This window comes from Selaginella moellendorffii, unplaced genomic scaffold, assembly GCF_000143415.4.
Source record: "Selaginella moellendorffii unplaced genomic scaffold, v1.0 SELMOscaffold_24, whole genome shotgun sequence".
NCBI lineage: Eukaryota > Viridiplantae > Streptophyta > Lycopodiopsida > Selaginellales > Selaginellaceae > Selaginella > Selaginella moellendorffii.
This window is the reverse complement of record NW_003314285.1, coordinates 485,470-512,214: the sequence shown is the minus strand read 5'-3', so window position 1 is coordinate 512,214 and position 26,745 is coordinate 485,470. Positions and strand designations below refer to the sequence as shown.

At 44.0% G+C, this 26,745-nt stretch overlaps 10 protein-coding genes and 2 non-coding genes across 12 annotated transcripts; 9 read left to right on the top strand and 3 right to left on the bottom strand.

Annotated features, from left to right (window-relative positions):
* The first annotated feature begins 78 nt into the window (after positions 1–78).
* Positions 79–2,485, top strand: LOC112347745 (pentatricopeptide repeat-containing protein At1g20230-like). The gene is made up of 4 exons (XM_024679094.1): positions 79–251; positions 1,569–1,901; positions 2,004–2,417; positions 2,476–2,485. Exons 1-4 carry the CDS (start codon positions 79–81, stop codon positions 2,483–2,485), a joined length of 930 nt encoding a protein of 309 aa, XP_024534862.1.
* TRNAD-GUC lies at positions 1,994–2,065 on the top strand. The gene has a single exon. It is a non-coding gene; the product is annotated as a tRNA-Asp (tRNA).
* Positions 2,411–4,648, top strand: LOC9658057 (pentatricopeptide repeat-containing protein At4g02750). Its single transcript, XM_024679345.1, has 2 exons — positions 2,411–2,554; positions 2,614–4,648. The coding sequence occupies exons 1-2, from the start codon at positions 2,513–2,515 to the stop codon at positions 4,513–4,515; spliced, it is 1,944 nt and encodes a 647-aa protein (XP_024535113.1). The 5' UTR covers positions 2,411–2,512; the 3' UTR covers positions 4,516–4,648.
* Positions 4,588–5,218, bottom strand: LOC112347838 (germin-like protein 9-3). The gene has a single exon (XM_024679346.1). The coding sequence runs from the start codon at positions 5,212–5,214 to the stop codon at positions 4,600–4,602; it is 615 nt and encodes a 204-aa protein (XP_024535114.1). The 5' UTR covers positions 5,215–5,218; the 3' UTR covers positions 4,588–4,599.
* A 7,030-nt stretch (positions 5,219–12,248) lies between these two features.
* On the top strand, positions 12,249–12,760 carry LOC9658055. Its single transcript, XM_002974347.2, has 2 exons — positions 12,249–12,395; positions 12,457–12,760. Exons 1-2 carry the CDS (start codon positions 12,249–12,251, stop codon positions 12,700–12,702), a joined length of 393 nt encoding a protein of 130 aa, XP_002974393.1. The 3' UTR covers positions 12,703–12,760.
* A 3,974-nt stretch (positions 12,761–16,734) lies between these two features.
* On the top strand, positions 16,735–17,358 carry LOC9657391. Its single transcript, XM_024679303.1, has 2 exons — positions 16,735–16,936; positions 16,987–17,358. The coding sequence occupies exons 1-2, from the start codon at positions 16,790–16,792 to the stop codon at positions 17,224–17,226; spliced, it is 387 nt and encodes a 128-aa protein (XP_024535071.1). The 5' UTR covers positions 16,735–16,789; the 3' UTR covers positions 17,227–17,358.
* An 870-nt stretch (positions 17,359–18,228) lies between these two features.
* Positions 18,229–19,950, bottom strand: LOC9657390 (indole-3-glycerol phosphate synthase, chloroplastic). Its single transcript, XM_024679302.1, has 10 exons — positions 19,814–19,950; positions 19,493–19,759; positions 19,266–19,442; positions 19,130–19,204; positions 19,034–19,078; positions 18,817–18,981; positions 18,676–18,754; positions 18,545–18,627; positions 18,426–18,494; positions 18,229–18,372 (listed from the first exon to the last, which is right to left on the bottom strand). The coding sequence occupies exons 1-10, from the start codon at positions 19,922–19,924 to the stop codon at positions 18,259–18,261; spliced, it is 1,185 nt and encodes a 394-aa protein (XP_024535070.1). The 5' UTR covers positions 19,925–19,950; the 3' UTR covers positions 18,229–18,258.
* A 1,317-nt stretch (positions 19,951–21,267) lies between these two features.
* On the bottom strand, positions 21,268–22,546 carry LOC9658054. Its single transcript, XM_002974170.2, has 5 exons — positions 22,076–22,546; positions 21,937–22,014; positions 21,798–21,882; positions 21,649–21,737; positions 21,268–21,599 (listed from the first exon to the last, which is right to left on the bottom strand). Exons 1-5 carry the CDS (start codon positions 22,544–22,546, stop codon positions 21,450–21,452), a joined length of 873 nt encoding a protein of 290 aa, XP_002974216.2. The 3' UTR covers positions 21,268–21,449.
* An 8-nt stretch (positions 22,547–22,554) lies between these two features.
* LOC9658053 (CBS domain-containing protein CBSX3, mitochondrial) lies at positions 22,555–23,899 on the top strand. The gene is made up of 7 exons (XM_002974345.2): positions 22,555–22,643; positions 22,791–23,052; positions 23,123–23,204; positions 23,268–23,341; positions 23,396–23,456; positions 23,520–23,660; positions 23,775–23,899. Coding segments are annotated over exons 2-7 (621 nt in total). The 5' UTR covers positions 22,555–22,643; position 22,791; the 3' UTR covers positions 23,777–23,899.
* Positions 23,900–23,963: 64 nt separating this feature from the next.
* On the top strand, positions 23,964–24,085 carry LOC112347853. The gene has a single exon (XR_002992883.1). It is a non-coding gene; the product is annotated as a small nucleolar RNA snoR80 (small nucleolar RNA).
* Positions 24,086–25,550: 1,465 nt separating this feature from the next.
* LOC9658052 (ubiquitin-60S ribosomal protein L40) lies at positions 25,551–26,330 on the top strand. The gene is made up of 5 exons (XM_002974344.2): positions 25,551–25,710; positions 25,768–25,854; positions 25,923–26,025; positions 26,084–26,150; positions 26,230–26,330. The coding sequence occupies exons 1-5, from the start codon at positions 25,608–25,610 to the stop codon at positions 26,254–26,256; spliced, it is 387 nt and encodes a 128-aa protein (XP_002974390.2). The 5' UTR covers positions 25,551–25,607; the 3' UTR covers positions 26,257–26,330.
* Positions 26,331–26,372: 42 nt separating this feature from the next.
* LOC112347779 lies at positions 26,373–26,744 on the top strand. The gene is made up of 2 exons (XM_024679155.1): positions 26,373–26,471; positions 26,536–26,744. Exons 1-2 carry the CDS (start codon positions 26,392–26,394, stop codon positions 26,681–26,683), a joined length of 228 nt encoding a protein of 75 aa, XP_024534923.1. The 5' UTR covers positions 26,373–26,391; the 3' UTR covers positions 26,684–26,744.
* Position 26,745: the final 1 nt, after the last annotated feature.

The following is a 26,745-nucleotide window of genomic DNA, read 5'->3' as shown; positions in this document are numbered from 1 at the left end:
CTTTCAAAGTTTATGAAATTCCTTTAATTCATTGCGCATTTTCCTCTCCTTGGTTTCTTGGATTTAATGGAGGAAGTGATGTCTCTTATGGAAATCACGCTGAGAAACAATCTCCCTGGAGCGAATGGACTCTCGGTGGCTAATTATTTCAGTGATTTTGCAATGTACTACGGACAATCTTTTATTACAAGTAAGTCTGCACTACGTGATTCTGGCTTTGTCATCGAAAACGAGAGACTGACCAAGCCAAGGTCAGACAAGAGCTATCTTCATTCTCTGTCCTTTATCCAGTGGTAATGCTTGCTTCTGGAAGGAGTTTATTGTTCCTACTGAAAGAATCCTCAATACACTACAATCTTAAACCTTGCTAAAAATGTTAGTGTCAGTCGCAAGGAATTGTCCTTGGATTTCAAATTAGTCAAACCCTGGCCAGTCCAGGTCCATTCCACTGTCACATTTAACCCTTGATTTGCAAATGATAAACATTCATTTGGATTGTTGCAAACAGTTAGTTTATGCACAAATATGCTGTATTATTATTCATTTTCAAGTATCCTGCAACTTATAATTTATAAATCCATGCTTCTTAATTATATCATCACTTGCAAAAAACAAAATTATCATTTTTATTGTTAATATCATTTGTTATGACCAATAATTTATTAAATGATCAATAGCATTTCTAGCTTCAACAAGACATCCAAAAAATTGTCATAATGCATCCCAATAGCATTAGAAATAATTGTAAATAACTGCATAATGAAAACATGGAATATTCATTACTAAACATTATATAGTGTAATTTATAAATCCCACTCCTAGAATTCTAATATTCATTACATGTGCAGAATTTAGCACGCCATAACTAAGATCACTACCACCAATCTTAATATATGAATTTTTGTTTATCAAATTTAAAGTTATTTTAATGATATTTGACTTTCAGCATATAATATATGAGGATTAACAAAACATAATTATAAATACTTTGTGGATGAAAAATTTCCCACATTCAAACTTTAAAATAAGTATCACTATAAGTTAAACTCGGACGTTTACAAGTTAAATAATTAATAAATATATACCTATCACTAAATCCTTTTGTAGAATTTCTTAATGTAACAATATTTGATAAATGTTTAGAAAGCCGAATAAAATAAAATACAAGTAAAAAGAAAATATATTTTAGAGATCTTATAGTATCAATTGTTCATATAAACATAAGGTCATTGAATTTCAATTTTAATATATTATTTTATTATATTTATTTATTATAATCAGTTTTGGAGTTTTTTTCCCTTACCAGAAAGTGAAAATAAAAAAATAAAAATGACTGAAAGCGATTTTGACTAACAAAATAATATGATTTTAAATTGTAATTCAATGACCTTATGTTTGTGTGAACAATTGATCCAAAATGTATATTTTCTTTCTATACCAGAATTTTCGGAAAAGAAATCTAAGGAAAGGAAAATAAAAACAGATTTCTTTATTAGCTAGAAAGTTCTAGTTAGCAAGCTTGTAAAACCATTTAGAGCCAACCACCACAGAGATTTCTACAAAAACAGGGGAGTAGAGAAGTGTCTCTCGCTCTCGTGGATCCTTGCAAACTCGATCTACGAGCTGGAGCTGCAAGTCTTCGAGAAAGTTGTTTCCGACAGTAAGGTTGTGTCCGTGTCCGTAGTTCCACGCCTGGAGGCGAGCTTGAGATCCATATCACTCGACTGGCTCGACAAGCATGCTCCAAATTCCGTGCTCTACATCTCCTTCGGCAGCGTCAGGGTCTCGAGACCAGCCAGCAGCAGTTTCAAATGGTTGCCTCGCGGATCTAGCTTGAACGATTCTTCCGCGAGTTCCGGGATCGATCGGGGTCTGGAGTCTGGTGAATATTTCCTCACAAAGTATCACCGATGGTTTTCCAAAAGCCGTGAAACCAGAAGCTAAGCTACTTGAAACTACTTTAAGGAGAAAAAAACGCTTAGGCAATGTCGATGTCGTTGTAGTATAGTGGCGAGTATTTCCGCCTGTCACGCGGACGACCCGGGTTCGATCCCCGGCAACGGCGGAAAAAAGAACGTCTCATTTCGTGATGTTTGGGTTATGCTCACTCGGAGCAAGTGCCTTGATCTGGTCCAGTCTTGCAAAACGCTCCCCTGCGCGCGCCAAATCCATGCCACTGCGATCCATATCTTTGGGAAGGAGCTAGATTTGTTTCTCGGGAACAAGCTCATCGAGATGTATGGGAAATGTGGCAGTGCTGCGGAGGCACGCGCGATTTTTGACGGGATGAGCAACAGGGACTCGTTTTCCTGGGAGATCATGCTTGCGGCTTATTCTCGGAACCGTCAGCTCGATGCCGCCACCGAGATCTTTGAGACAATGCCTCACAAAACTCTGGTGGCGTGGAACATCATGCTGTCTGCGACCTCGGGAAACGTTTCTCGAGTGGAAGCATCTTTTGAAAGGATGCCGCAGTGGAATCTAGTCTCTTGGAACTCCATGTTTACTGCATATGCCCGGGCAGGGTATCTGGAGGAAGCGCAAATTACCTTCGGTAAGATACCCGAGAAGAATCTTGTTTCCTGCAATGCAATGCTGGCTGTGTACTTGCAGATGGACGACGTTGAGGGAGCACACGAGATGTTCCATTTGATGCCACTGCACAATCTCATCTCCTGGAACACTCTCCTCGCCGTGCTTACCCGGGCCGGGGAAGCCAACGCTGCCAAGATGGTCTTTCTGGAAATGCCAGAACGAGAGATAAGATCATGGAACACAATGCTCGCTCACGGTTTGAGCGTCGAAGAGGCAGCGTCGTCATTCAGCGCCATGCCCGAGCGCGATCTCTTCTCATGGACAGCGCTGGTAGTGGTGCTCGCGAGAAATGGCCGCGTGGGCGATGCAAGGCGAGTGTTCTACGCAATGCCCGAGTGGAGTGCGTGCTCTTGCACCGCGATCATCTCCGCGCTCTCGCAAGAGGGCTCTCTGGACGAGGCGCGCTCCATCTTTATCGAGCTTCCCGAGCGGGATAGCATCTGCTGGAACGCGATGCTCGGTGCTTACATCCAAGCGGATGATCTCCAAATGGCCAAGTCTCTCTTTGAATCCATGCCTTGGCGAGACATCCCGAGCTCCAACACAATGCTGGGGGCGTATGCTCATTCCGGGCATCTCTCAGAAGCTCGGAGTATCCTCGAAAGCCTCCACCACTGCGACTTGATATCGTGGAACGCGATGATATCGGCTTATGCTCAGGCTGGGCATTTGGACGAAGCCAAGGTTTTGTTTGATACGATGCCGCAAAGAGACATAGTTTCATGGAACTCGATGTTGGCTGCCTTTGCTCGTTGTGGCCAGCTTGGAGAAGCCCAGAAACTTTTTCGAGAGAAGATGCTGCGGCATAATCTCGCTAGCTGCAATGGAATGGTATCGATGTTGTCCCAGCATGGGCGTGTGGAAGAGGCCAAGTGCGTGTTTGACGAAATGCCGCACAGGAATCTAGTGTCCTGGAATTCTATGCTCGGAGCTTACGCTCGAAGCGAGCTTTACACCGATGCGACTGGGCTGTTTGATCAAATGCCGGAGCATAGCATGCTCTCGTTGAATCTCCTCCTGGTCTCACTTTCCCGAGATGTCGATGCCTTGTCTCGTAAAATTCTCAGCCAAGCAATGCCTGAGCGGGACTTGATCTCCTGGAACACCTTGCTAGCTGCGTATGCCGAGAACCAAAAGTTTGAAGAGGCATGGAAACTCTTCCAAGGCATGCCTGAGATTGCTCTAGACACTTACAATCTCATGGTTTCTTTCTTCCCAAAACCGATCTTCCAAATGCTCTACATGGAAGGCTTGCAGCCAAGCGAGACAACTTTTGTTTCTGCTCTCCAAGTTTGCAATTCGAGAATGGATCTAGCGCAGGGAAAGCAGATTCACGCAAGTGCTCTTGATAATGGGTTTGATTCCAGTGCACACGTTTGCAACACAGTGATCAAAATGTATTCCACCTGTGGAAGCATCCCTCTCGCAAGACAAGCTTTCAAGTCGTTGAGCTCGAGTAAAGATGTGGTATCCTGGAACTGCATGATCCAAGCATATGCCCAACACGGGTATAGCCAAGAGGCGCTCGAGTTGCACAAGGAGATGCAGCTGGAAGGAATCAAACCAAACGAGCTCACACTCTTGGGCATTCTTTCGGCGTGCTGTCATGTTGGGTTTGTGGAGCTAGGACACAGGTACTTCGGGGAATTCGTCCTAGATCATGGGATCAATCCAAGGCAAGAACAGTATGGATGCCTCGCAGATCTCCTGGGAAGAGCCGGATCTCTGGAAACCGTGGAACGATTCATCAAAGCCGTGGCTTGTGAGAAAAATTCGGTGTTCTGGAAAGCATATCTCGGAGCTTGCGCGACCCAGAGCGATGCCAAGCGAGGGCGGAGGGTCGCTGGAATGGCTATGGCCAAGAAGAGCGATCCCGCCTTCTACATGCTTGCGTGGAAAAATCTGACGGTCAGCATTTAAACCGAGAGGAAAATGCTCAAGGAATTAAATGGGATCGACGGTAGAGTTGGACCCACGTTATCAATTTTAAAAACATTGAAAGAATCAAAGCTTCCTCGCAGTTTTCTTCACTGCGAGAGCGTTTTTGAGAGTCTTGACAGTGTCCGTGCTCACCTTGAAAGCCTTGCTGAGGATTTGATCGTCAATTCCAGACCCAAAGAGGGTGACGGGGAGGGAAACGGTGCCGGCACTGGAGCTCCCGAAGGCCGAGATGGCCTTGGCCTCGTGCTGTCCATCGTTGAATTGGAAGTGGACGAGACCCTTTGGAAACACGAACATATCGCCCATCTCGAGCTTCTGGACGAAGAGCTTGTTGGTGGTGTCCACCAGGCCGACGCTGAGCGAGCCCTGTAAGACGAAGAGGAGCTCCGCGGCCCGGGGATGGATGTGCGGGGGATTGGTCGTGCCTGGCTGGTAGGAGAGCTTGGCCATGGAGACGCCGAGGCCATTCAGACCAGGGAATTCCGCGAGCGATGCCTTCTTCACCAGGAAAGTTCCCGCTGGAGCCGTGACATCGCTGCGAAAGCCAGTGAAAGTGAAGAAGCTCGCGTTGGTGGCGGCGGGAGCAGCAGCGTAATCCGAGACAAGCTCCGGATCGGAGGCAAAAACTCCCACCGCAACAAGAGCTAACAAGAAGAAGAAGATACTAGCCGTCGACATGATACTACTTAACTCAGACAAGAACACTAAAGAGCTTGAAGCGACTGATACTCTCACAAGATGGAATTCACCTGGCTTTTATACCGGAGAAAATTGCTGGCAATACCGCGTGAATCTATGGTCTCCAACGTTGACGCTCTATGCAAGGGCCAGCCTCGAGTAAAGCGTCCATATTTGTTTGATCTTCTTCGAACCATTGCCGCATATCCATCCATCCGGGAAACATTCGACTCTTCCATAGCGTTTTTTGGATTTATTCAACTTCTAAGTATGTGTTCTTTCGACAAGCTTGGATGGAGTTATCCATCCACCAGCTTGAAACTTCATGCGCGACCAGATGTCTCTACATTACTACTGTCCTCTTTTCGAAGCCAGCATTTCGACTACTGGTCGTCACGAACAATGGAGAAAATCGTCTCCAAGATCATCAAAGTGGTGAGCACTGTCGAGCTTCCAGCCCACGGCGAGAACCGCGTCCTCAAGCTCCCGGACAGGATGCGCGATGATGATGGCAAGCGCTGGCGCTGGAACTTGGATGGCAACATCATCCATATAGACTCCAGCCTCTCATCACTCTCATCCCGGCAAGAATCTTGAGCAGCAGCTGCGCCGGCTTGCCCTTCCACAGATCCGGATTCATTGGTACCAGATCACTCTCTCCCTCCATCCAGAGAGTGATCTTCTTCTTCTTGCTACTCCAGCTTTGCTAGCCTGAGATAGAGGTCCTCTAGGCGCCCTCTCCGCCATACCCCTCTCCAACAACATACCTCTGCATGCTTTCGAAGAAAAAGGGCTCGCGGGCGTCGCCTTCATTGGAGCAGTCAGGCTGAAAGAGAGTCGAAAATCTTCATCTGGTACGTAGAACGCACCAGGTGTGTATTCAGAAGAGATCGCGCTCGGGCATGTCGCTGAATGCCGACGCTGCCTCTTCGACGCTCAAACCGTGAGCGAGCATCCCATAAAATACCGGCCTCGGCAGCACCGCCACACTTGCGATTCCCGAAAAGATGGATCGCAGTGGAATCGCCCCGGGGAGCGATTTGCAAGACTGGACCAGATCAAGAAAGCACTAGCTAGGACCAGGGATCGAAACATGACAGGCGGAAATGCTCACCACTATAATACAACGACATTGACATTGCCTGAAGCCCAATGCAGGGAAGATTTCTGAAGAGACCATGTCGCAGCATGGTCGATGCGGAGAAGGATCGTTACTTGGAGCTCTGCAATCGATGGTTACAGTTGTCAGGGCGATAACCGGGTGTCTCATCTGTTCGAGAAAAATGCAAGAGGACAAGCTGCAAACGGTCACCTTTCTCTCGGTTCTTCGCGTGCAGCCATGCGGCCTCGTTAAGAGTTACTTCCGGAGAATGAACTCAGAGTTTTGGCATCGCAGGCATTACACTTGCATGAAGCCATGCGTGGTGATTTACACGGTTCTGTTGAGCTCATGCTGGAGTGGAAGAAACAATTTGAGCAGGTGATGAAGTGGTGCCCGGAAAAGTTTGCGGTGGCCTGTGCTCTCTTGAACTCTCCTCTAAGCTGGAGCAGCAGAGATCGTCAAAGACAGCCGCGAAATGGAATATGTTCGTGTGGCGATTGCTGGTAAGGTCTTTTCTAATCCTCTACAAGTTTGTTTTTTTTTCTTGCTTGCAGGGTCACGGCCGGCAGCTTTTCATCTGGTAAATAATTTTTGTCTATAGCGTAATGGCTACTCATTTGTCACTTATCACTATGGACACTTTTGGCGTATAAGTCATCAGAATTTGAGGCATAAGGCATAAGCTACGATGGAAAATCGCTCTTCTCTTTCAACTCTCTTCTTGTTAGTGCTGATTTGTGCTTCGTCAATGGCTTCAGCAACAGATCGATCCAACAAGGCTTTGAATGCTTCGTGCCACAAGGACGACCTCAAGGCCTTGCTCGACTTGAAAGCCACTATCACTCTCAGCTCTGGGAGGCTTAAGGCCTGGGGTGAACAATGCTGTTCATGGCCAACTCTGAAGTGTAACAACGAGACTGGGAGAGTCATCGCCTTGGAGATCACTGATCCTTACGACGCCGGCGATTCCATCAGTAATAGCTAATAGCCTGACGGGGCATATGTAGTAAACATGAGTTCCAAGAGATTATAGAGTCTACTGCAGCATCCTCTCAAAATCTTCTTAAACGTTACCCAATTGCAACAGGATGATCTACCACGCCACCAGAGTTTTGTGAGGCATTTTACCAAATATCTCGGTGGTGGCATGGAACTGAGCAAGAGTAAGCTGCAAGCATGATCTCCCAAGAAAACAAGTCCCTATTGCTCATCCCATCAAAAGCCTCTGCAGCACCACCACACTTGCCATATATCTTGATTGAGCTTGTTTGCAAGAAAAATATCATTCTGCTCCTTCCCAAAGAGATGGATCACAGTGACATGGATTTAAGATCAAGGCACTCCAAACATTGGGATAGAAAATGAGAGGATCGTTGTTGCCGTGGGTCATCTACATGACAGGCGGAAATACTCACCACTATACTACGACATTACATTTCTCATTCATCTTTTTTAATTTTTCTTTCTGCTTCTTATAGATTGCAAGGCCTTTACTTTCAAGTAGTTTCACAGCTTTTGGAAAACTATCTCTAAGGAAATAGAGTATTAACAAAACAAGAGTTTCATTTGGTTGCAAACTGATATCCATTCTCCAAATATTCTGGACAGCCTCCAAAAAAAGCTGTCAAGGCTGATAATCCTTTGAGAAACTTGAGCCTTATGATCTGTAAAAAATGTAATCTATATGTGTTAGTGGCTCTTGGTCTGCTTTATGGAGAGATTAGTTGCAATCCAAGTTCCAGCTCTTGACATGATATACCAACCTTATCAAGTATGAGTCTTCTAAATGTAGCAAAGCTTGCTAAAAAGATTGACAATAACAACTACATTTTTGTAAGTGATTAAAACATTAGGATTAGGATATCATACCTTTCTTATATAACTATATACATTTTTAAGTAATAGTAAAACTTACATGCCCCACAACTTAGCCTCAGCCACAACTAAAACCAAAACCATATGAGAGCTTGCCACAACCACAACTAGGCTATTGGGCTAGCCACAGCCACAACCACACCCAGAAGGGTTGGTCATAGCCATGGCCAAGAGGACTCCCAAGCCACAATGGTTGGCAACTGTTTATTAAACATAATTAAATTTTAATTTGTAAGGTACTTTTTAAGTTAAATTACCAAGTTTATAGTAGGAGGGTGTAATGCATATGGTTTTTACCCTTTATTTTATAGTAATTTATTATAAGATAACCACGAAGCAAAACTTAAACCCTTCATATGCCAATATACCACATGTTATATAATGCCACATGTCACCAAGAATAATGGAGTGGAACTTAAATTTTAGAGCTTTGGGCTAATAAACAAAAGAACGAAGTCAAACTCTTAAGCATGGAGCCAAAGAGTGACGGAACTAGAGCACAGAATAATTCCCAAATGTACAGCCCAAGGAGTAAAGGGACAAGAGTACGGAATGACTTGGAACAGTCCTAAAATATTTAATATCCCAATGCTAAAACTAACACGTAAAATAAAGCTAAACAAAGTATAGTGCTATTTTAACATATCAGTGGCATAATGCAAGGATATGGGTACTCCACTAACTAGCATAGTGTGGAACTTGGGCTTAGACCCAAGCCAGATGCAAAATAAAGAGAGGCATGCAAACGGAAATTAAACTATATCTCAAGTTTATCAACTATGCCCAACCTACCCATTATTCCTATTATACATTTGGAACGTTCCACCCCCCTAAGGAATCTATACTTTGGGCTTTCACCTTTAGCAACCATTAATACCAAGAATTAATCTTTAAGATAAACTTAAAACTTACTAAATATGAAATGTTTTTAGATTGTGAATTTGAATATGGGATGAACACCATTGTGTTCAAAAAAATTTCTACATTCCGTAGATATGCCAAATGAGCAAATCTAGACATTTTTTATAAATAGCATTTAAAACTGAAATAAGACTAACACAAAAGGCATGATAGCGAAGATGTTTGGCAGACATGGTAAACTATCATTTAATGAATAATGAGGGACCAAACTCAATATTGTAAGGGTTCCCAATACTAGCAAGTGCAAGCCAACAACATGAGTTTCTCATGACCATGTCAAATATGTTTGACTAAATGACAACTTAGGATTTTCTTCCTTAGTGCCTTTTTGATCTAAATACACATATGATGATTAGTTTCTCAACTGACTAATAAAGTGTCTAACAATACCGAGCTCCTACCGTCATGGCAATAAAGAAAGATTCCTAATCTAAATAGATTCCAGTCAATAATACTAAGAAACTTAAGTTGCTTAATTAAGTGTTAGCATTATCCTACCGACATCTCAAACTTAAGAGACCAATGTAGAGCAAACCACAAAAGAATATGTAATAATACGAAAAGCCAAAATCAATTAAAGAGAATAATTATTATGAAAGATCATCAATCATCCTATCATAATCATCATTGAAGAAAAAATCCACGATCCTGATAAACAACAAATCATTCTAGATTAATAATAATCAAGCAAAAGTTTTGATAAACTATCCTAGATGATAGTCAATTATCACTAATGATTGCTATATGTAAAGTCAAATTTGAATGTCAATATTGAAGCTAATATTAAAGCTAATGAGCCAAATGCCTTCCTTTACAACAAATGGATCACAAGCATGAAAACTCAAGAAATCAAAAATTAAGTTTTGCTTAATAATGATCATGAGTTTCACATAAACTAACTTTAATGATAAAGAAGAAATCATGGTACAACCCACAATATCCTCCTTAACACATCCATAAGCCAAATTTTATAATGCCAAAGTTAATGAAGAGCATGTTTGTATCAATCCAAAAACCAAGCATATTAAAGTTATATTCAACAAATGATTACCAAACGATCCTTCATGAATCCATCTATAGCAAGATGTAACTCATTTCATAATAAGCACAAAAAGAATCATCAATGATTGATATATTCTAACTCAAATTCAATAAGGATTTAAATATTCTAATATCAATCATTAATTCTTCTTCTCGTAAAACTAGTATAGTTCTCAACTGAATCACTTTTCAAGAAAAAGCTCAAAACTCAACCCCTACTAAAAAATCTCATTTAGAATACAATTAACTCCACTTGTCACTCAGCTTGTTTAAATGCTAATATAGTTACTAACTAGCAAATGCATAAATGCTAATAATATAAAGCTACAACCAAATCATCAACATTATTTATATCAAAACTAATGAAACTCAATATTAATCATACAAAAGGACATCTCATCTCACTCAAATCTTAATATCAATATTATCAACAACAATGCATCACTTTAATAACATCAACATTAAAACAAAGCTAAAAAAAAAACAAAAGTGAATCATCATTTAAAGCTCTTTAGCAACCAAGCTAACTTAAGTCAAAGATATTTTAGTCAGTATCTGAGATCAATCCTTCAACAATATTCAATTTTAAAATAATATATTGATTCACTACGTCCAAGATTTAATGAAATCCAATATCACAGACTAAACACAACTAAATGATATTAATAAAGGTATAATTAATATGTCAACATGGAAAAACCATGCAAGCCTAATAACACAATCCTCCACAACACCATCCGGTAAAGTAAGTTTATCATTATTAAATCATCATCGAGTGAAGCAAGTGTTATCAGTCCTTAACAAAATCTATAAGCAATTATATGACTTTGTAGCTTTGTAATGGGCATTTATATTATTTTTTCATAGTGTAATATAATAATTTGTTGCACATTGCATGCAATAATGCTAAGTTTATTTAATATTAGTGTTATTTTTTGTTGATCAATCAAAAGTTTATAACTATGTTTATAATATATAAATACAGTATTCATCTTATTATTATTAAACATTTAGAAATATTTAGGAAAGCTTATAACATAGTTATAAATTATAAATACAAGATTAATCTAAATAAATAACCATAAGAAGGAAACCATGTCTCAATATACTTAGTTTGTTAATGAATTAATATTATAAGCCATCTAAATAAAATTAATTAAGTAATAAATAATTTGTTACATCTTACATGTAGTAATGCTTGATTTGCTTAATAGTAGTGTTATTTATATTTATTATCCAATTGATAATATGGAAGTTTATAATTATAAACATGTTTATATTTTATAAACACAAGAGTAATCTTATTGAATATCAACCATTAGATAGTAGAGTAAACTAGAATATACTAAAACATGTTTAGAGAATATTCAAGAAAATTCCAGGTATATACGTTTGCTTATGTCAAACAACTTTGAGTGTCTTATTTGTGCTTTATGGATAGGACCGCATGTTTGACTTTTATAAATTTAACCGAATCCTCATTTGATTATTACTCATAGTAGTTTTTTTACTATGATAGATTGCACTTTTATAGAACACAACTTATGTTATGTAAAAATGCAACTCATTAGGAAAATTATTATGTTATATTGAATAATAAATTATAATCTGCCAATAAGGATTTAGTCAAACTTACAAAATCCATTCATAACCTATGTATGTAACATTCAAAAAACTCTGTCCTATGTCCATTTATATATTACCGGGTGTTTCTCTGCTTTCAGGTTACTTCCACTCCAAAGTGGTTTTTGAGAAGGCTACAAAGACATTCAATCTCTCAAGTCAAGGATTGAGAGGATACGAGTGAGTAAGTCCAAGGTTGATAAAAATATTAACATTAGCTGTTTGCAGCTGAGATCTCCAAAGTTGTGATCCCAATACAGCTGCTTACAATTGTTCTAGCAAATACCTTTAGGAAATCTCAAGGTGAGTTACGAGTCTGACAATTTTGGGGCTCCACAAGAGCAGACAATTCATCTGGTGGAACAAGTAAAAATGGCGACTTTGAATAGTATGAAACACTATTGCAAGGCGTCAGATTTTAGTTTAAAAACGAGTTAGAAGGTTTATGGATCCTACCTAGGAAAAGCACCAAATGCAGACTCTCGAGGAGTACCTTGGCAATGGTGTTCTCGCGGGAAGCAGTAAGATCTTCACCACAAATGGCTACGACGACGTCCACTCGCTCAAGTCCATGACCAAGAATGATATGAAATCTCTCGGCCTCACTAAACAGCAGCAAGTAAGTACACAAGCATCAACAAAGCTTTACTTGTCCTACCGAATTCGTGATGTCGTTGCAGAATGCCTTGGAGCTGAGAGCTTTCTTAGATGATCACGGGCTCTTCGAGTACGCAGACGCCTTGGAGGCAACTGGAAAGACTTTGGCCGATCTCCGCAGGGGCAGCTCGTCCGTCTTGAGCACACGTTACGGCATGAAGAAGGGACACGCTTCTCGCTTCATGGAACAGGAGAACCCTCTGGGTGATCCGAAATTCACTTCTCGAGGGTGCTGCCTTTTCAATTTCACATATGTGAGCAATCGATAATCTGGGAGCTTGCTAGATATTTAAGAACGAGCGCTTACACTATGCTTCTTAAATTCATCGCCGCTTTTAAAAACATTACGTTTCTCGCCGCTTTGGGCCACTGCGAAGTCGTAAGAGGTGAGATTGGATTGAACTCCCTTATTTTTAATCTAGGCTTGTGTGTCTTGGTTTTCGGTGGGTAATCTTTGGCTAGAAGATTACACTAGTGTTGCTTGGACAATTCTTGCTTATGTGACCTTTCTTCTTGCAAAGGAAACTATCTGCGAACGAAGTGCCCCCTGGGAAACATAAAGAAAATATATTTGTATCATTTTTCTTTCAAAACTAGATAGGACTTGTTTACCTTCCTTGAGAGTTGCAAACAATGAGCTAGTCTGTGTCCACAGGTATAGCAAACTTAGCTGCCTTGTCCTTGACATCCCCAGCCCGGCAATGCTTGAGAGTGTTCGGCATAGAGAAATCGAGTTTTTGTGAGATGAACTGAAAGAATTTGCTAACCTTCTTGACACTGTTTTCTTCGGACACGTCTTCGCATTGTGGTCCTTTCCCTTGCAAATGTAACGTCCTTCCCCAGGCTTCATTCCAGGAACTCGAAGAGGCAACTTCTTTGGTTTGCTGTTTGGACTTTGCGACTGGCATGGGTTCCTCTTGGGCTTCATCGGAATCGATGCCTCTTGCTCAGCATATAAACCCTAAAAATCGTACGGCTTATTATGCGAATTCTTCTGAGCTGCTCCACTCCAAACAATATCGGCTTCCAAATCGTCTTGCTTCACCAGCAACTCTCCCGACGAGTACCTATGAATTCGTTTACATTGCATAAAACTTCACGAAAAGACCAGCAGCACTAACTCCAGCATTTTGAACAAGTGCTATGTCATCTGGTGTGGAGAGTCCAGACTCTGCAACAATCTGAAACGATCATTAGAACAAACTTAAGAATGAGAATGACACATACAAGAATCTGTTTCCCCCAAATGATTTCGCTCCTCACTCACTAAGTGGATGTGTAGAGCTGCTGTGGCTCCATCGCAAAAACAAGCACACACAAACTTGTATGGAACAGTGGATGAACCAAATGGGCTTGTAGATCAAACAAAGGTGGTCTCTTTGCTTGAGGTGATCTTTCTGGGAGACTTGTTTGACAGGGGAATAACGCGGGTATAAAAGCTCCAAGAATTCCATGCGTAGGGGTATTAGCTCAAAGAGCTTCCTTTCCTAGTCTTGAGTGAGCATATAACTTGTTTGTGGCGCCAATGTCTTCGCTAGTGATCTTCTTCTTGCTATTGTTGTGGTAAGAGTTTTTGCCACAGACCCGGATTACGCTGCTGATTCTGCATCCACGAACGCGAGCTTCTTCACTGTCACTGGCTTTCACAGCGAACTCAGCCCTCCAGCAGGAGCTTTCATGGTGCAGAAGGCATCACTCGCAGAATTCGCAGCTCTGGGTGGTCTCGGCATCTCCGTGGCCAGGCTCTTCTTCCAGTCAAGCTCAGTCAATCCGGGAGCATTTTGCAACACTGGTTCCGAGTGAGCACGATCATTATGAAAAAGAGCTAGAAAATGGGAGCATCACCGTTTCTGGGATCGAACTCGGATGGCCCACATGACAGGCAGAAATATTTACCAGTATACTACTACAACAATGACAATGGTGAAGAGGTTTAGCTTTCCTCAATTATTATATTTCCTTTCATAAAAACGTTGATCAAATGTTGACTAACACATTGACTCGAGATAAAACAGATTGCATTATAGAGAAATATTGATCGTGTAGAAATATCTGCCTGTAAAACATAAAATGAGCTGGGAGAACTCATAGTTGCGTTGCAAAAGCAAGTTAATGAAGAGACATTAGTTGTTTCTGGCTTTGATAAATAAGTTTCGTTCATGACAAACTTGACTAGCTAGAGGAGCCGTTAATTTTCAACAAATGCGAATATGCTTAAACCGGCAAATGAAATTGGCAGGCTTGAAACTGAAAGCGCTTGGAAGGGAAAATTTCTTGTCCAGGCTCTTAGGGGCAGCAGAGTAAAAACACTCGATTTTCCCGCACTTCCAGACCAAAAACAAAATCAGGAGACACAAGCCAGTACTTCTTCGCAATTTTTCTTGGCAGCTTTTTATGCTGTGAGGGCATTCTTGAGCGTCTGGATGGTGCCACTGCTCCCCTTGAATGATCTGATCGTCGATGCCCAACACAAGGATGGTGGCGGGGATGGAAACGGTGCCAGCATTGGAGCCCAAACACCGAGATGGCCTTTGCCGCATACTGTCCATCATTGAATTGGAAGTGGACGAATATGTTGCCCATCTCGAGCTTCTGGACGAAGAGCTTGTTGGTGGTGTCCACCAGGCCAACGGTGAGCGAGCCCTCTAACAAATAGAGGAGCTCTAAGGCCTGGGGATGGATGTGTGGGGGATTGACCGAGCCTGACTAGAAGAAGATGAAAGCTCCTGACGCAGCTGTGACATTGCCGCGAAAGGCAGTGAAAGTGAAGAAGCTCGCGTTGGTGGTGGCGGGATTAGCAGCGTAATCCGAGACAGCTCTGGGTCCACAGCAAAAACTCCTGCCATGACAACAGCTGACAAGAATCTTAAGACATTTGTGCCGCAAAGTAATTGAGAAACTTGGATAATTACTATTATTCTCCTAGTAATGGAATTCGTGGAGCTTATATACCTGGACGATCTTCTAGCAAGTCCTCTGGCAAACAAGTCTCCCAGAAAGATCAACTCAAGCAAAGCAATCACTGCTGTTTGGTTTACAAGCTCATTGTTCCATATGAGTTTGTGTGTTTTTTAAAAATTATTTTTCTTGCAATGGAGCCACACCATAGCTCCAAGCTAACTAACACTCTCTCCCACACAGATTTACCCAGCTCTTCACATCCACACAGCAATTGCCAGAAGAGACGCTAGGAGAACACAAGCAGCTCGTGTTGTAACTCACCACTAAAGTGCCACAGCAGCTCTGGAGGAGGCGGCCAACCAACTGGAATGCAGGCCACAGATCGGTCGTCGAACCAATTACGCGTGGTAGCGGCTCGAGCGCGCCAAGTAAGCCATTGGAGCACCGCGTTGCCAGGTCGACGATCTCGGCCTTGTTGCAGTCCCTCCCTTGCGCATCCGCAAGGAGAACAGCCAAGCCTGTGACGAGAAGGATGGAGAACACACTCTTCATCTCCAAACTCTAGGCACTGCGATGCGATGCCAACAAGTGAAAGAAGAAATGAGAAAAGAGGGGAGAAGCTTATCTCTGTGAAGTGAAGTAATGGTGCTTCTCGGACATGTGTCACGCAGAGCGCTCCAAGTGTTCGTCAATTCCTGGGTGGAACTATAGAAAAGGAAGAAAAAATGTGAATGCTCAGAGAGTGCGCGCCAACTGTTCTGGCAGGAACAATAAGAAAGGAAGAAAAAAATGTGGATGCTCAAACTGAGTGAGAGAGAGAGAGAGAGAGAGAGATGGTGATGATGATGATGTTGAGGACGATGGTGGTGGTGGTGGTGGTGGCTGCGGCGCTGTTAAGCTGTGGGTATGCCCGTGCCGCAAGGTGTGATGGTAAGAGTGTCTCGGCCGAGGCTTCTGGATGCTCCAAGAGGATTGTCAAGGCACTGCACTCGCTTTCGTCCCAAAACCAGCGAGAGGTTTTCGGGAGCTTGAGGAGCGGCGTGTTGAACGAGTGCTGCTCGAGCCTCTTGCGATTTCCTCTGCCATGCCTGTGCAGCCAAGAGCTCCAGAAGGGCTGCGTCAATGTAACCAAGTTCGTGCCACTCTGTGGAAAATCCTGTCACTAGCTTTCACTTTGGCCCGTTCAAAATAAAATAGGAACGAGTTTATTCGGCGTACTTGCATTCCAAAGTGAAGGATTTTGAGAAGGCTACGAAGTCATCCAATCTCTCAAGTCGAGGATTGAGAGGGATAACGAGCAAGTAAGTCCAAGGTTGACAACAACTCGCAAATACCTTTAAGAAATCTCAAGGTGAGCTAAGCACTACAAGCGACTTTGAAGAGTATGAAACACTGTTGCCAAGGCGTCAGATTAGAGTTTAAAAACGAGTCAGGAGGTTCACGGATAAGCACGAAATGCAGACTCTCGAGGAGTACCTTGGCAACGGTGTTCTCGCGGGAAGCAGTAAGGTCTTCACCACAAATGGCTACGACGACGTCCACTCGCTCAAGTCCATGACCAAGAACGATATGAAATCTCTCGGCCTCACTAAACAGCAGCAAGTAAGTACAAAGCATCAACTTGGCCTACCCAATTCACGATGTCGTTGCAGAATGCCTTGGAGCTGAGAGCTTTCTTAGATGATCGCGGGCTTTTCCAGTACGCAGACGCCTTGGAGGCAACTGGAAAGACTTTGGCCGATCTCCGCAGGGGCAGCTCGTCCGTCTTGAGCACCCGTTACGGCATGAAGAAGGGACACGCTGCTCGCTTCATGGAACAGGAGAACCCTCTCGAAAATCGAACCTCCATTCGAGGGTGCTGCTTTTTCACGTTCACATGTGTGTGCAGTTGAGGGCGCTTAGCACGGGATGTGAAGAGTTCCCAGTTAGTAATCTGGGAGCTTGTTAGATATTTAAGAACGAACGCTTACACTATGCTTCTAGTTCTCCAAAGTCGTCCTCTAGATCATCGCCGCTTTTAAAAACAGTACGCTTCTCGCCGCTTTGGGCCACATCCTTGCCTGCAAAGTCGTAAAAGGTGAGTTTGGATTGGATCTAAACTGCACTCAGTACTCACTTATTTTTAATCTAGGCTTCTGTGCCTTGGTTTTCGTCGGGCAATCCCTGGCTAGATGAGTGACCTCGCCGCATAACTTGCAGCATCCACCCTGGAACAGTCCCAGTGAAGTCTGTCCCGAACTTAAGCAGCATTCACGTACCTTTGGATAGATTCCACGAGTGTTGCTTGGACAATTCTTGCTTATGTGACCTTTCTTCTTGCAGAGGAAACAATCTGCGAACGAAGTACCCCCTGGGAAACATAACGAAAATACATTTGTATAGTTTTTCTTTCAAAACTAGGTAGGACTTGTTTACCTTCCTTGAGAGGTTGCGAACAATGAGCTAATCTGTGTCCTGTTTCACCACAGTTATAGCAAAACTTAGCTTCCTTGTCCTTGACATCTCCAGCCGGGCAATGCTTGAGAGTGTGCCCACGCTCTCGGCATAGAAGACACACCTGAAAAATCGAGTTTTTGTGAAATGAACTGAAACAATTTGCTTACCTTCTTGCTTTCAGACTCTGTTTTCTTCGGACACGTCTTCGCAATGTGGTCCTTTCCCTTGCAAATGTAACATCCTTCCCCAGGCTTCATTCCAGGAACTCGAAGAGGATGCGTCTTCAACTTCTTTGGTTTCTTCTTGAGCTGCTGTTTGGACTTTGCTGCGGCTGGCACCACCTTCTTGGGTTCCTCCTCTGAAACTTGGGCTTCATCGGAATCGCCATGAAAGCGCTTCTTTGCAAGCCTCTGCCTCTTGCTCACCATCTCGAGCAGAGCATAAACCCTAAAGCGGAAAATCGTTCCAAACTTCCGATCGTTTGCTTATTATACGAAGATTGTTTCATTCTTCTGAGCTGCTCTACTGACATCCTTTCCAAAAAGGCTTGCAATACCAGCTGCCGGATCGTCTTGCTTCACCAGCGACTCTCCGACGAGTACCTGCGAATTTGTTTACATTGCATAGGACTTCACAAAAATACCGCAACACTTACCGCACTAACTCCAGCATTTTGAACAAGCGCTATGTCGTCCGGTGTGGAGAGTCCGGACTCAGCAACAACCTGCCCAAACGATCATTAGAATAAACTCAAGCACGAGAATAAAACAATACAAGAATCTCTTTCTCCCGAATGATTCCGCTCCTCACTCCTTGTAGCAAACTCTCAGTGTTCGTGATGTCAACCTCGAAATTTTCTACGCGAACTCCATTAAGTTTCGAATAGAACATTGAACCCGACTCACCTAAGTTCCTGTTGTTTATCCCAATCATTTGTATCCCTGGAAGACGTAGCACACGATCCATTTCCACTGCATTGTGAACCTGAAATGTACAATCCATATAATCCATATGAGAACCATGCAAAAGGATAGGAGTGCTTATACCTCAACAAGTGCAGCCATCTTGAGAGCTTTCGTAATTTTTGTCATGTATAATAGATCCTGATCCGGAAGCACAGCAGCAATCAAAAGAACGGCATCAGCACCTTTAATTCGAGCATAGTAGAGTTGCCAGGCATCAATAATGAATTCCTTGCACAGCAACGGGCACTGCAACAGCACATCATACATGTCAACTGGAAAAGTCAAGCTCGTTTGATACCTGAACCCCGGCTTCACGAATGGCCTTCAAGTTCTCAAAGCTCCCCTGAAAAACCATAGTTTTGAGAGACAAACAAAACCACGTCTAAGAACTTGCCTGGAAATATTTGGTGTCCGTCAAAACGCTGAGACATGCCGCTCCACCTCTCTCATATCCTCTTGCAATACGCACCTGCGACACAAAACTGGAAACCATCTATCACACACGCTTGCTCACAGCTCCGCAACCTTACCGGATCAAAGTCGGGCTGGATGACTCCTTTGCTCGGGGATGCCTTCTTCACTTCGGCAATAAGTCCTGGCAATCCCGTCTCAGCCTTCCTCGCCTTTAGAGCACCTATAAAGTCCCGCGGAGGATCAACAGCTGGTAAAGCTTTATGCAAAGCACCCAACGGCGTCTTCTCCTTCATCTACATCCAGTAAAGAGAAAACGACCATTGAAAGAAAAAGAATAGAATACCTCTGTGACCTCTCGCTCTGTGTTCCACACAATCTCTTCGAGGATGTTTCGAGGAGTATTTCCTTCGTTCTGGAGTTTAAAATCAAACGGCCCGCAAGCGTGAGTCGGAGGTCCAGTCGGGGGCCGCCGACGAATCGAAATACCCTGCTTGGAAATAATCTCTTCCTGGATTCGCTTCTCCTCCCACCCTTTCCACTCTGCCGGGGTCTCAGGCATGGTGCTTGGCGGAGCAAAGACCGCCTTCTCCTTGGCAGAATCCTCGTCGGGCTGGAAAGACAGAAGAGTATCGCTCCAGACATCGCTGCAAATCCAAGAACATACCCGATTCGTGGCGCGCATGGAGACGCCGGAGCTGGAATTTCGCGATGGCGCCCCAAATCCGGACCCGATGCTCCAGCCGCTACTCGCCCCGGGGCGCAAGAATGCCGTCATCGCGTGGAGAAGTCCTGGCCTAGGGCTTTACCTCCATTCTCAACTTTAAATTTCACTCAAAGTTATGAATTGTTCATCATAATTAACTTACATTTTGTGTTAAAAGATAAAATAACAGTGAATTTTGCAATCTCGGATAGAACAGCATGCATGCACAACGGAATCCACAATTGGACGAGATGAAAAACAAGGAAGAGCTCTCTAGACAGCAATTTTTTCAAATGTCTAGTAGGGAGCCTTGATCTTGCAAAGGCTAGTTAATAATTAAAATGCCTCCTATTATTATTAATATTATTATTGTTTTCCAACTCTAGATGTATCTCTAGATGGAGTCATACATCGACGCGAAATCTAGCCCAACTAAAAACCCGTCTTTCTAAAAATTTATACTCACGAGACAAAAGGGTAGCGCCAGCAATTTCCATAGAAGTTGCAATTGCGTAAGCAACTTTGTTCCGTACACTTACCTCCTGCCGTATAGTATAAATGGCAATCTTCAAGCATCCATATGAGCAAAATGAATTTAGCAACGTATTTCATTCGAAAGGTCAATATGGCGAGAGCTTTGGTTTTCATTGCGCTTCTATGCTTTGTGCTTGCCCAGTCCCCTTCCAAGGTGGATGCAACCAATTATCTTGGGTACTCGGGTGGCAATTGTGCAGGCGACTATCAATTCATCAGTTGTACCAACCTGTTTTCTGGTTTTCGGGACGGGTATCGTGTGGAATATGATGGAAGAAATCCGGCCAGGTTTTACACCACCGTGAATTGCCACAAGAGACACCAATGCTTGGAACTCGGGTTTCGGCGCAAAGTGTCCGTATCGGCTGAAGTGTTAAGGCAGCCCATCTAGAGGCATAAGACTAAACACCTGATGAAGTTTATACTTGTGAATCGGCCTTTGTGTAAAACCAAGCTGAGCTGTTTGATCTGTTTCGGTGCAGCTGCTGACTGAGTGCTGCAGATCATCTTGTTCTGAGGATGAAACAAGCCCTTTGCTTCCTTTGCTGATATTGTGCATTTGGCCATCCATTGGAGATGTGAATGCCAGCAGTCTGAGAATCAAGCCTTCCAAAATTTCTTTGCCTCTATCTTTCCAGGACAATATTAGAGAGCTCTTACAGCCATAGTGCAAAGTTTCATGGACCTCAGGTAGTTAGTCTCGTTCATATCAGTTTCTACTCACATCAGTAGGTATTTGTTGATAGGGTAAGTTATGCAAATGGATCAATCAGAACTAGATGATGTTGCAGCAGCCTATGCAGTTAGTGCCATGAGATATCCTCACTGATGTCTCACGGAGCTCCCCGTCTGAAAGGAGGAAATTCCGAAAGTCCGAAAAGTTACAAATAATTAGATACAATTTGGCTTCACCAACTGCATTGATGTCTTTTTGACAAGAATTCAAACAGGATGAGAATGAAAAGTGTCTTGAGATTTGTTCCGATTCTGTGGAATAACGTAAGAACTGAGTTTCGAATAAAGGATACGTTCTCTTTTCCAAAATCGGGGTGACTAAAAAAAATCAGCCTTCAGAATAAGTGCAATCGATCACGAAGGGCTTAGTCAAGGCGATAAACTCTTGAGTGTTGATGCCAAGCTTAAGATCAACATCGCCACCACCCAGCCAAAAGAAATCGGGTTTTAGATTGGCAATCGCATCGGACAAAATCACCTGTGAGATAAAAATCGTGAGAACCTGAAGCATCTTTTGGAAAACTTACAGGAATGTCTGTTCGCATACCAATCGGCGTAACAGCATTGTGCTCGTATCCGGACAATCTCTGAGACTCTTCCTCTGGTGCAAGCCGCACTGAAAAACAGAGAAAACCAGTTCCAATCGTACACGGATTTTCATACGAGAAAAGCTTACAGTTAAATCTCTTCTTTGGTATTTTTCCTTCGTTGAGATCGTAGATAAACTTCTTCACTTTCTCGGCGTTCAGACGAGCATTGTACTGCAAGATTGAAAAGTTGAAGAGAAAAAATTGAAAAGGTAGAAAAGGTGCTACCTGGACAACTATGACGTAGTATTTAGAATTTTTCCGATCGCTACAATCCGTGATGTGTGATGGAGCCTGGGTGTTTACCTGCGAATGCAATGGAAAATGGATCAAAGAACAAATAGAAAATGCCGCCATCGGCACATACCATCACCATACTCTTGCAAAGATGATCGATCGAAGCCGCTCCAAGCACCTCCTTCCTCTCTTCGAGCGTTTTCTCATAGTAATCCGCAGGGACTCTCTTGAAGTGAAACGAGCTAACACCGGCATTGCTCAAAATCCCTCTCAGCTTCTGCTCCACATCTGGCTTGGAGATTTCATTACACTTCTGCTCAGGCGCTCGCTCGTCGTCGCTGCTTGTCGTGAATGCGTCGCTGATACTCACAGATTTGAGGCCTTCGTGGATTGGAAAATCCTCTCTCGTCATGGAGCTTCGCTGCCGGCGAATCGTCGCTCCTCCGGGAGCCCTAGCTGTGCTTCGCCCTAAAACTCTCGCGCCCAAAGCAATGTCAAAAAGAAAGCACGCCATAAAGAAGGACACGCGTCGAAATGTTAAGGCACATATCCGACGGTTATCACAGTCACACGTGTTGCGATCCTGACAATCGGGAGGCATTTTGTAAGAGCTATCTACTTAATCCATCCTTCTTCGTGTTAGCTAGGGCTCGGCGACTAGCAAGATCGTTTCCACGGCAAGAAATCTCTCGATCGAGGTCTAATCCCTCTTCTTGATGCCAGATTCTTGTGATTTCTCCCTGGAATCGCTGAGAGATGCACGAGAGATGAGATTCTAGCCGCATCGCACGAATGGAGCATGAAATTTCTCGTGGAAATGAGCTATAATCTTCTCATGGATGTAGAATGCAGAGCGTCGCGGGAGCTCTTCGTGCCCAGGGGAGGGTCGCGCAGCAAGGGATTCTCAAGCATCTTCGCGTGGCGGCCACGAATGATCGGTTCCAGCTCCCTCGCTGGGAATCCTCTGTCGCCAAACCGTCAAGCTTGGAAGAGCATGGCTTCGAGAGCACGACCATCGAAGATATCTTGAAAGCAAAGGGGAAGAGCGCCGATGGATCGTGGCTCTTTTGTTCCACCGACGACACTGTGTACGAGGCCGTGAGATCTGTGAGTAGTTTTTTCTTTTGGGGCTTTCTTTCTCTCGATTTCTAAAACACAGTATGATGTTACTTCATAGATGACAACTCACAATGTGGGAGCGCTCTTGGTGGTCAAGAAGGGCGAGAAGGGAGCCATCGCTGGAATTATCACCGAGAGAGGTCAGTAGTTTCTCATGCCAGCGGCAAAGTTTAGTCACGGGCTTTTTTCTCTTTTTTCCTCAGACTATCTCCGGAAGATCATAGTCCAGGGGCGTTCTTCCAAAACAACCAAAGTTGGGGATATCATGACTGAAGAGGTGGGTATCTATCGCAGACTCGCAGTAACTCACGTAAAATTCGCTCTCTTTCAGAACAAGCTCATTACTGTCACACCCTCCACTCGAGTTCTCCAGGCAATGGAGCTCATGACTGGTAACTTCGTCATCTTAGATTCCATTTGAGCCATTTTGATGTTCTTTCTTCTCGGTTTACCAGAGAAGCGCATCAGGCACATCCCCGTTGTCAAGGACAAGAAAATGCTGGGAATGGTATCGATCGGTGACGTTGTCCGCGCTGTTGTGGACGAGCACCGCGAAGAACTCAAGCGGCTCAACTCGTTTATCCAGGGCGGATACTGTAAGTCGCCGATCCCATTGATTCCTTTGTCTCTCATCTTTGATTTTAATTCTTTTGATATTCTTTCCGAGGATAAGTCCGAGCTTACGTGATGTGGGCCGTGCGTTGTTTCAGGAACTTTGAGAGAAGTCTTTGTTTTGGACGAGATGATGACGACGATAAAGGAAATGCCAAGTGGCAGGGTATCTGCCACGTCGGACCTTAGATGCTTTAAGAATCAATGCGCTTCTCTTCTTTTCTAGGGTTCTTAGCTAGGGTTTTGCGCAGCCGCGGCGGCTAGACTAGAGGAAGTGTGCGCCACTTACCAATTTCAGGGGCTCTCTCTATACCCTGTGATCTAATGGCTTTGGCGCTAGATCAACCATGGCCATTCTGGTTGATGGGATTGTTAGTTCTCATCAACCCGGGAAACTCCATGAACATTTTCTTCTTGTTTGATACTTTTTCTCGAGTGAGTTTTGCCCAACATTGATCTTGGGCTTTTAGATCCGACAGAGACTTTCACCGCAATGCGTGGAGGACGAGTGCAGTGTGTTCGATGCAATAGCCACGGAGACGCCCCGTTTCCAAGGCGTGTGCGAATGCCAGCTTGAATTCCTTGGTGCTAGAAAACTTTTCAACCAGGACTTGATCGCCGCTCTCAAGAACACCCGCGTAGATCCTGCTGTCCAGGTGCTGGGCGATGATGGAGGAGAAATCCTTCGTGATTGTGGCTATGGATTCGACCTGGAACTCCGCCAGCCGATTGTGCTGCGGGAATGATCTCACAAAGCTTGTGAGCTTTTGAAAGTAAATGCACCGACAGATGAATGCCATGATCGCAATTGCTGAGAACGAAATGCCGACGATAATTACTACTTCCGACATCATGGGCGCTCTTGCAACTTTTGCTGGATGCTTGGAAGCTCTTCTAGCTCTTTATATTTCTGGTCGATCCAGAAACAGTTTGTGACTAAATGTTGCCGCCGTTTGGGCGAAGAACAGGGAATCTAGAAATTTGACTTTGCTGGTTGTAACCTGTTTCTAAATGGCGGGAGAGAGAGGTTGCGCTGTTAGACTCCATGGGATGGCCGGAGTTCCATGCTTGCCATGGTGTCTACGTTAAAATACGTAAGGGAACTATTGCTAACTCGTGCCGGAGAGAGATTTCTCATTACATTGATAGTTATATTGGAAGCGATGGAACAAACAAATGCAACAAAATACAAAGGACAAATTATTGACTGAGAGATTGAAGACAGGATACTCTCTGGATATCCATAGGAGAGAGGTTTGCCAGCATCAAATTTTAACAAGGGAGCCCACTTTCACAAGCAAATACAATGGATATTTCTTAGAAATAACACGCTTTATCAGAAGAACAAGCTTCGCTCAAGAACACTGTTGGAAAAACTTTCACTGCTGCGGTGAATTAAGAACGATCGCGCTGTATCGAATGCAGTAGCCGCGGAGACGCCCCGAATTGCAAGCTTCTGTAAACGCGCGCTTGAATTCCCCGTTACCAGAGCATTTCTGGACCAGGACTTGTTCCCCGCTCTCGAGAACACCTATGTAGATCGTGCTGCCCAGCTGCTGGCGGTGGATTGACGTGAAACCCTTTGTGATCCGGAGGATGGATTCGTCCTGGAACTCGGCCAGGTGATCTTGGGTTTCCTGCGGGAATGATCTCACAAATTGGTAGAGATTTTCCATGAAAATGCAGCGAAAGATAGCCAGCGCAATCAAAAACACGGTTAATCCCAGGAAGAACCAAAACACAAGCATTCTCTCCATGGGATGTAGACTTTTGTGTGTCATGTATTTTGGTGTTTGTCGCGGCTTATGTTAGATTATAAACAATACCGGCACTTAGGGTTTGTCGACGTGTATGAAATCTCCACCGTTTATCTTGTTTTAGGGTTCTTGGAGGCATTAGGGTTTTGCAGAGCCGGAGGAGCAGCAGCCAAGATGCAGATCTTTGTGAAGACGCTCACGGGCAAGACCATCACGCTCGAGGTCGAGAGCAGCGATACCATCGACAATGTCAAGACGAAGATCCAGGACAAGGAAGGTGTGTGGATTTCTTGGGAGATTGGATTTTGATGGGCGGCTTTCTCTTCATTTCCAGGCATTCCTCCGGATCAGCAGCGGCTCATTTTCGCCGGCAAGCAGCTGGAAGATGGCCGCACGCTCGCGGATTACAACATCCAAAAGGGTAGAAAGCGTGTTTTGGGGCTTTTCTTTCTCGCTGGCTCTGATTGAGTTTTTGCGTTTTTTTGCCAGAGTCTACGCTCCATCTCGTGCTTCGCCTCCGCGGAGGAATCATCGAGCCTTCGTTGATGGCTCTGGCGAGGAAGTATAACCAGGAGAAGATGATCTGCCGGAAGTAAGTGATTTTTCTTCGATTTCCAAGCGCGTGGAGTTCCTGATTTCTTTCTTCGCAGGTGCTACGCAAGGCTTCATCCTCGGGCTGTGAACTGCCGGAAGAAGAAATGTGGCCACTCCAACCAGGTAAAGCGTTTTTTTTTGCGAGGATTCCCTTCTTTGTATGCTGTAGCTGAGATTTTGGTGTTTCTTTGTTTGATCGCAGCTGCGTCCCAAGAAGAAGATCAAATAGAGAGACTACCAATGTAGAAGGAAAATTTTCTCTCGAAGGGAAAATTCAATCAATCGAAGCATTCTATAAGCCCATTGTGTTGTTCTAAAACCCTTGTTAAAACCCTCTGTGTAAGCTCTAGGGTGCGTGGCGGCGATGGGCGAGACGACGCATCCTCCCACAATGGTACTCGTGGAGCATCACGCCGGGCACCACCATCTCCACGAAGCCGCGAGGTAAAGAAAGAGCAAACTTGCGCGTGATTCTTGTGAACGATGATGAGATGATCGCTTGACACAGGGCGAGCAGTAGATTCCTTGTGTCGGCATCGACGTGCGTGAAGATCGCGGTGGTCAGCTTCGGGATTGGCGTGATCGTGGGCTTCAATCTAAACAAGCGCGTCCGTAAATTCGCGTCGCGGATGCTCAAGCGCCTCAAGGAGCCCTAAAAAAATGTCCATGTGTTAAAGGAGTTCGAATCTTTAGAGAATATGCGGTATTTTTGTCCCAT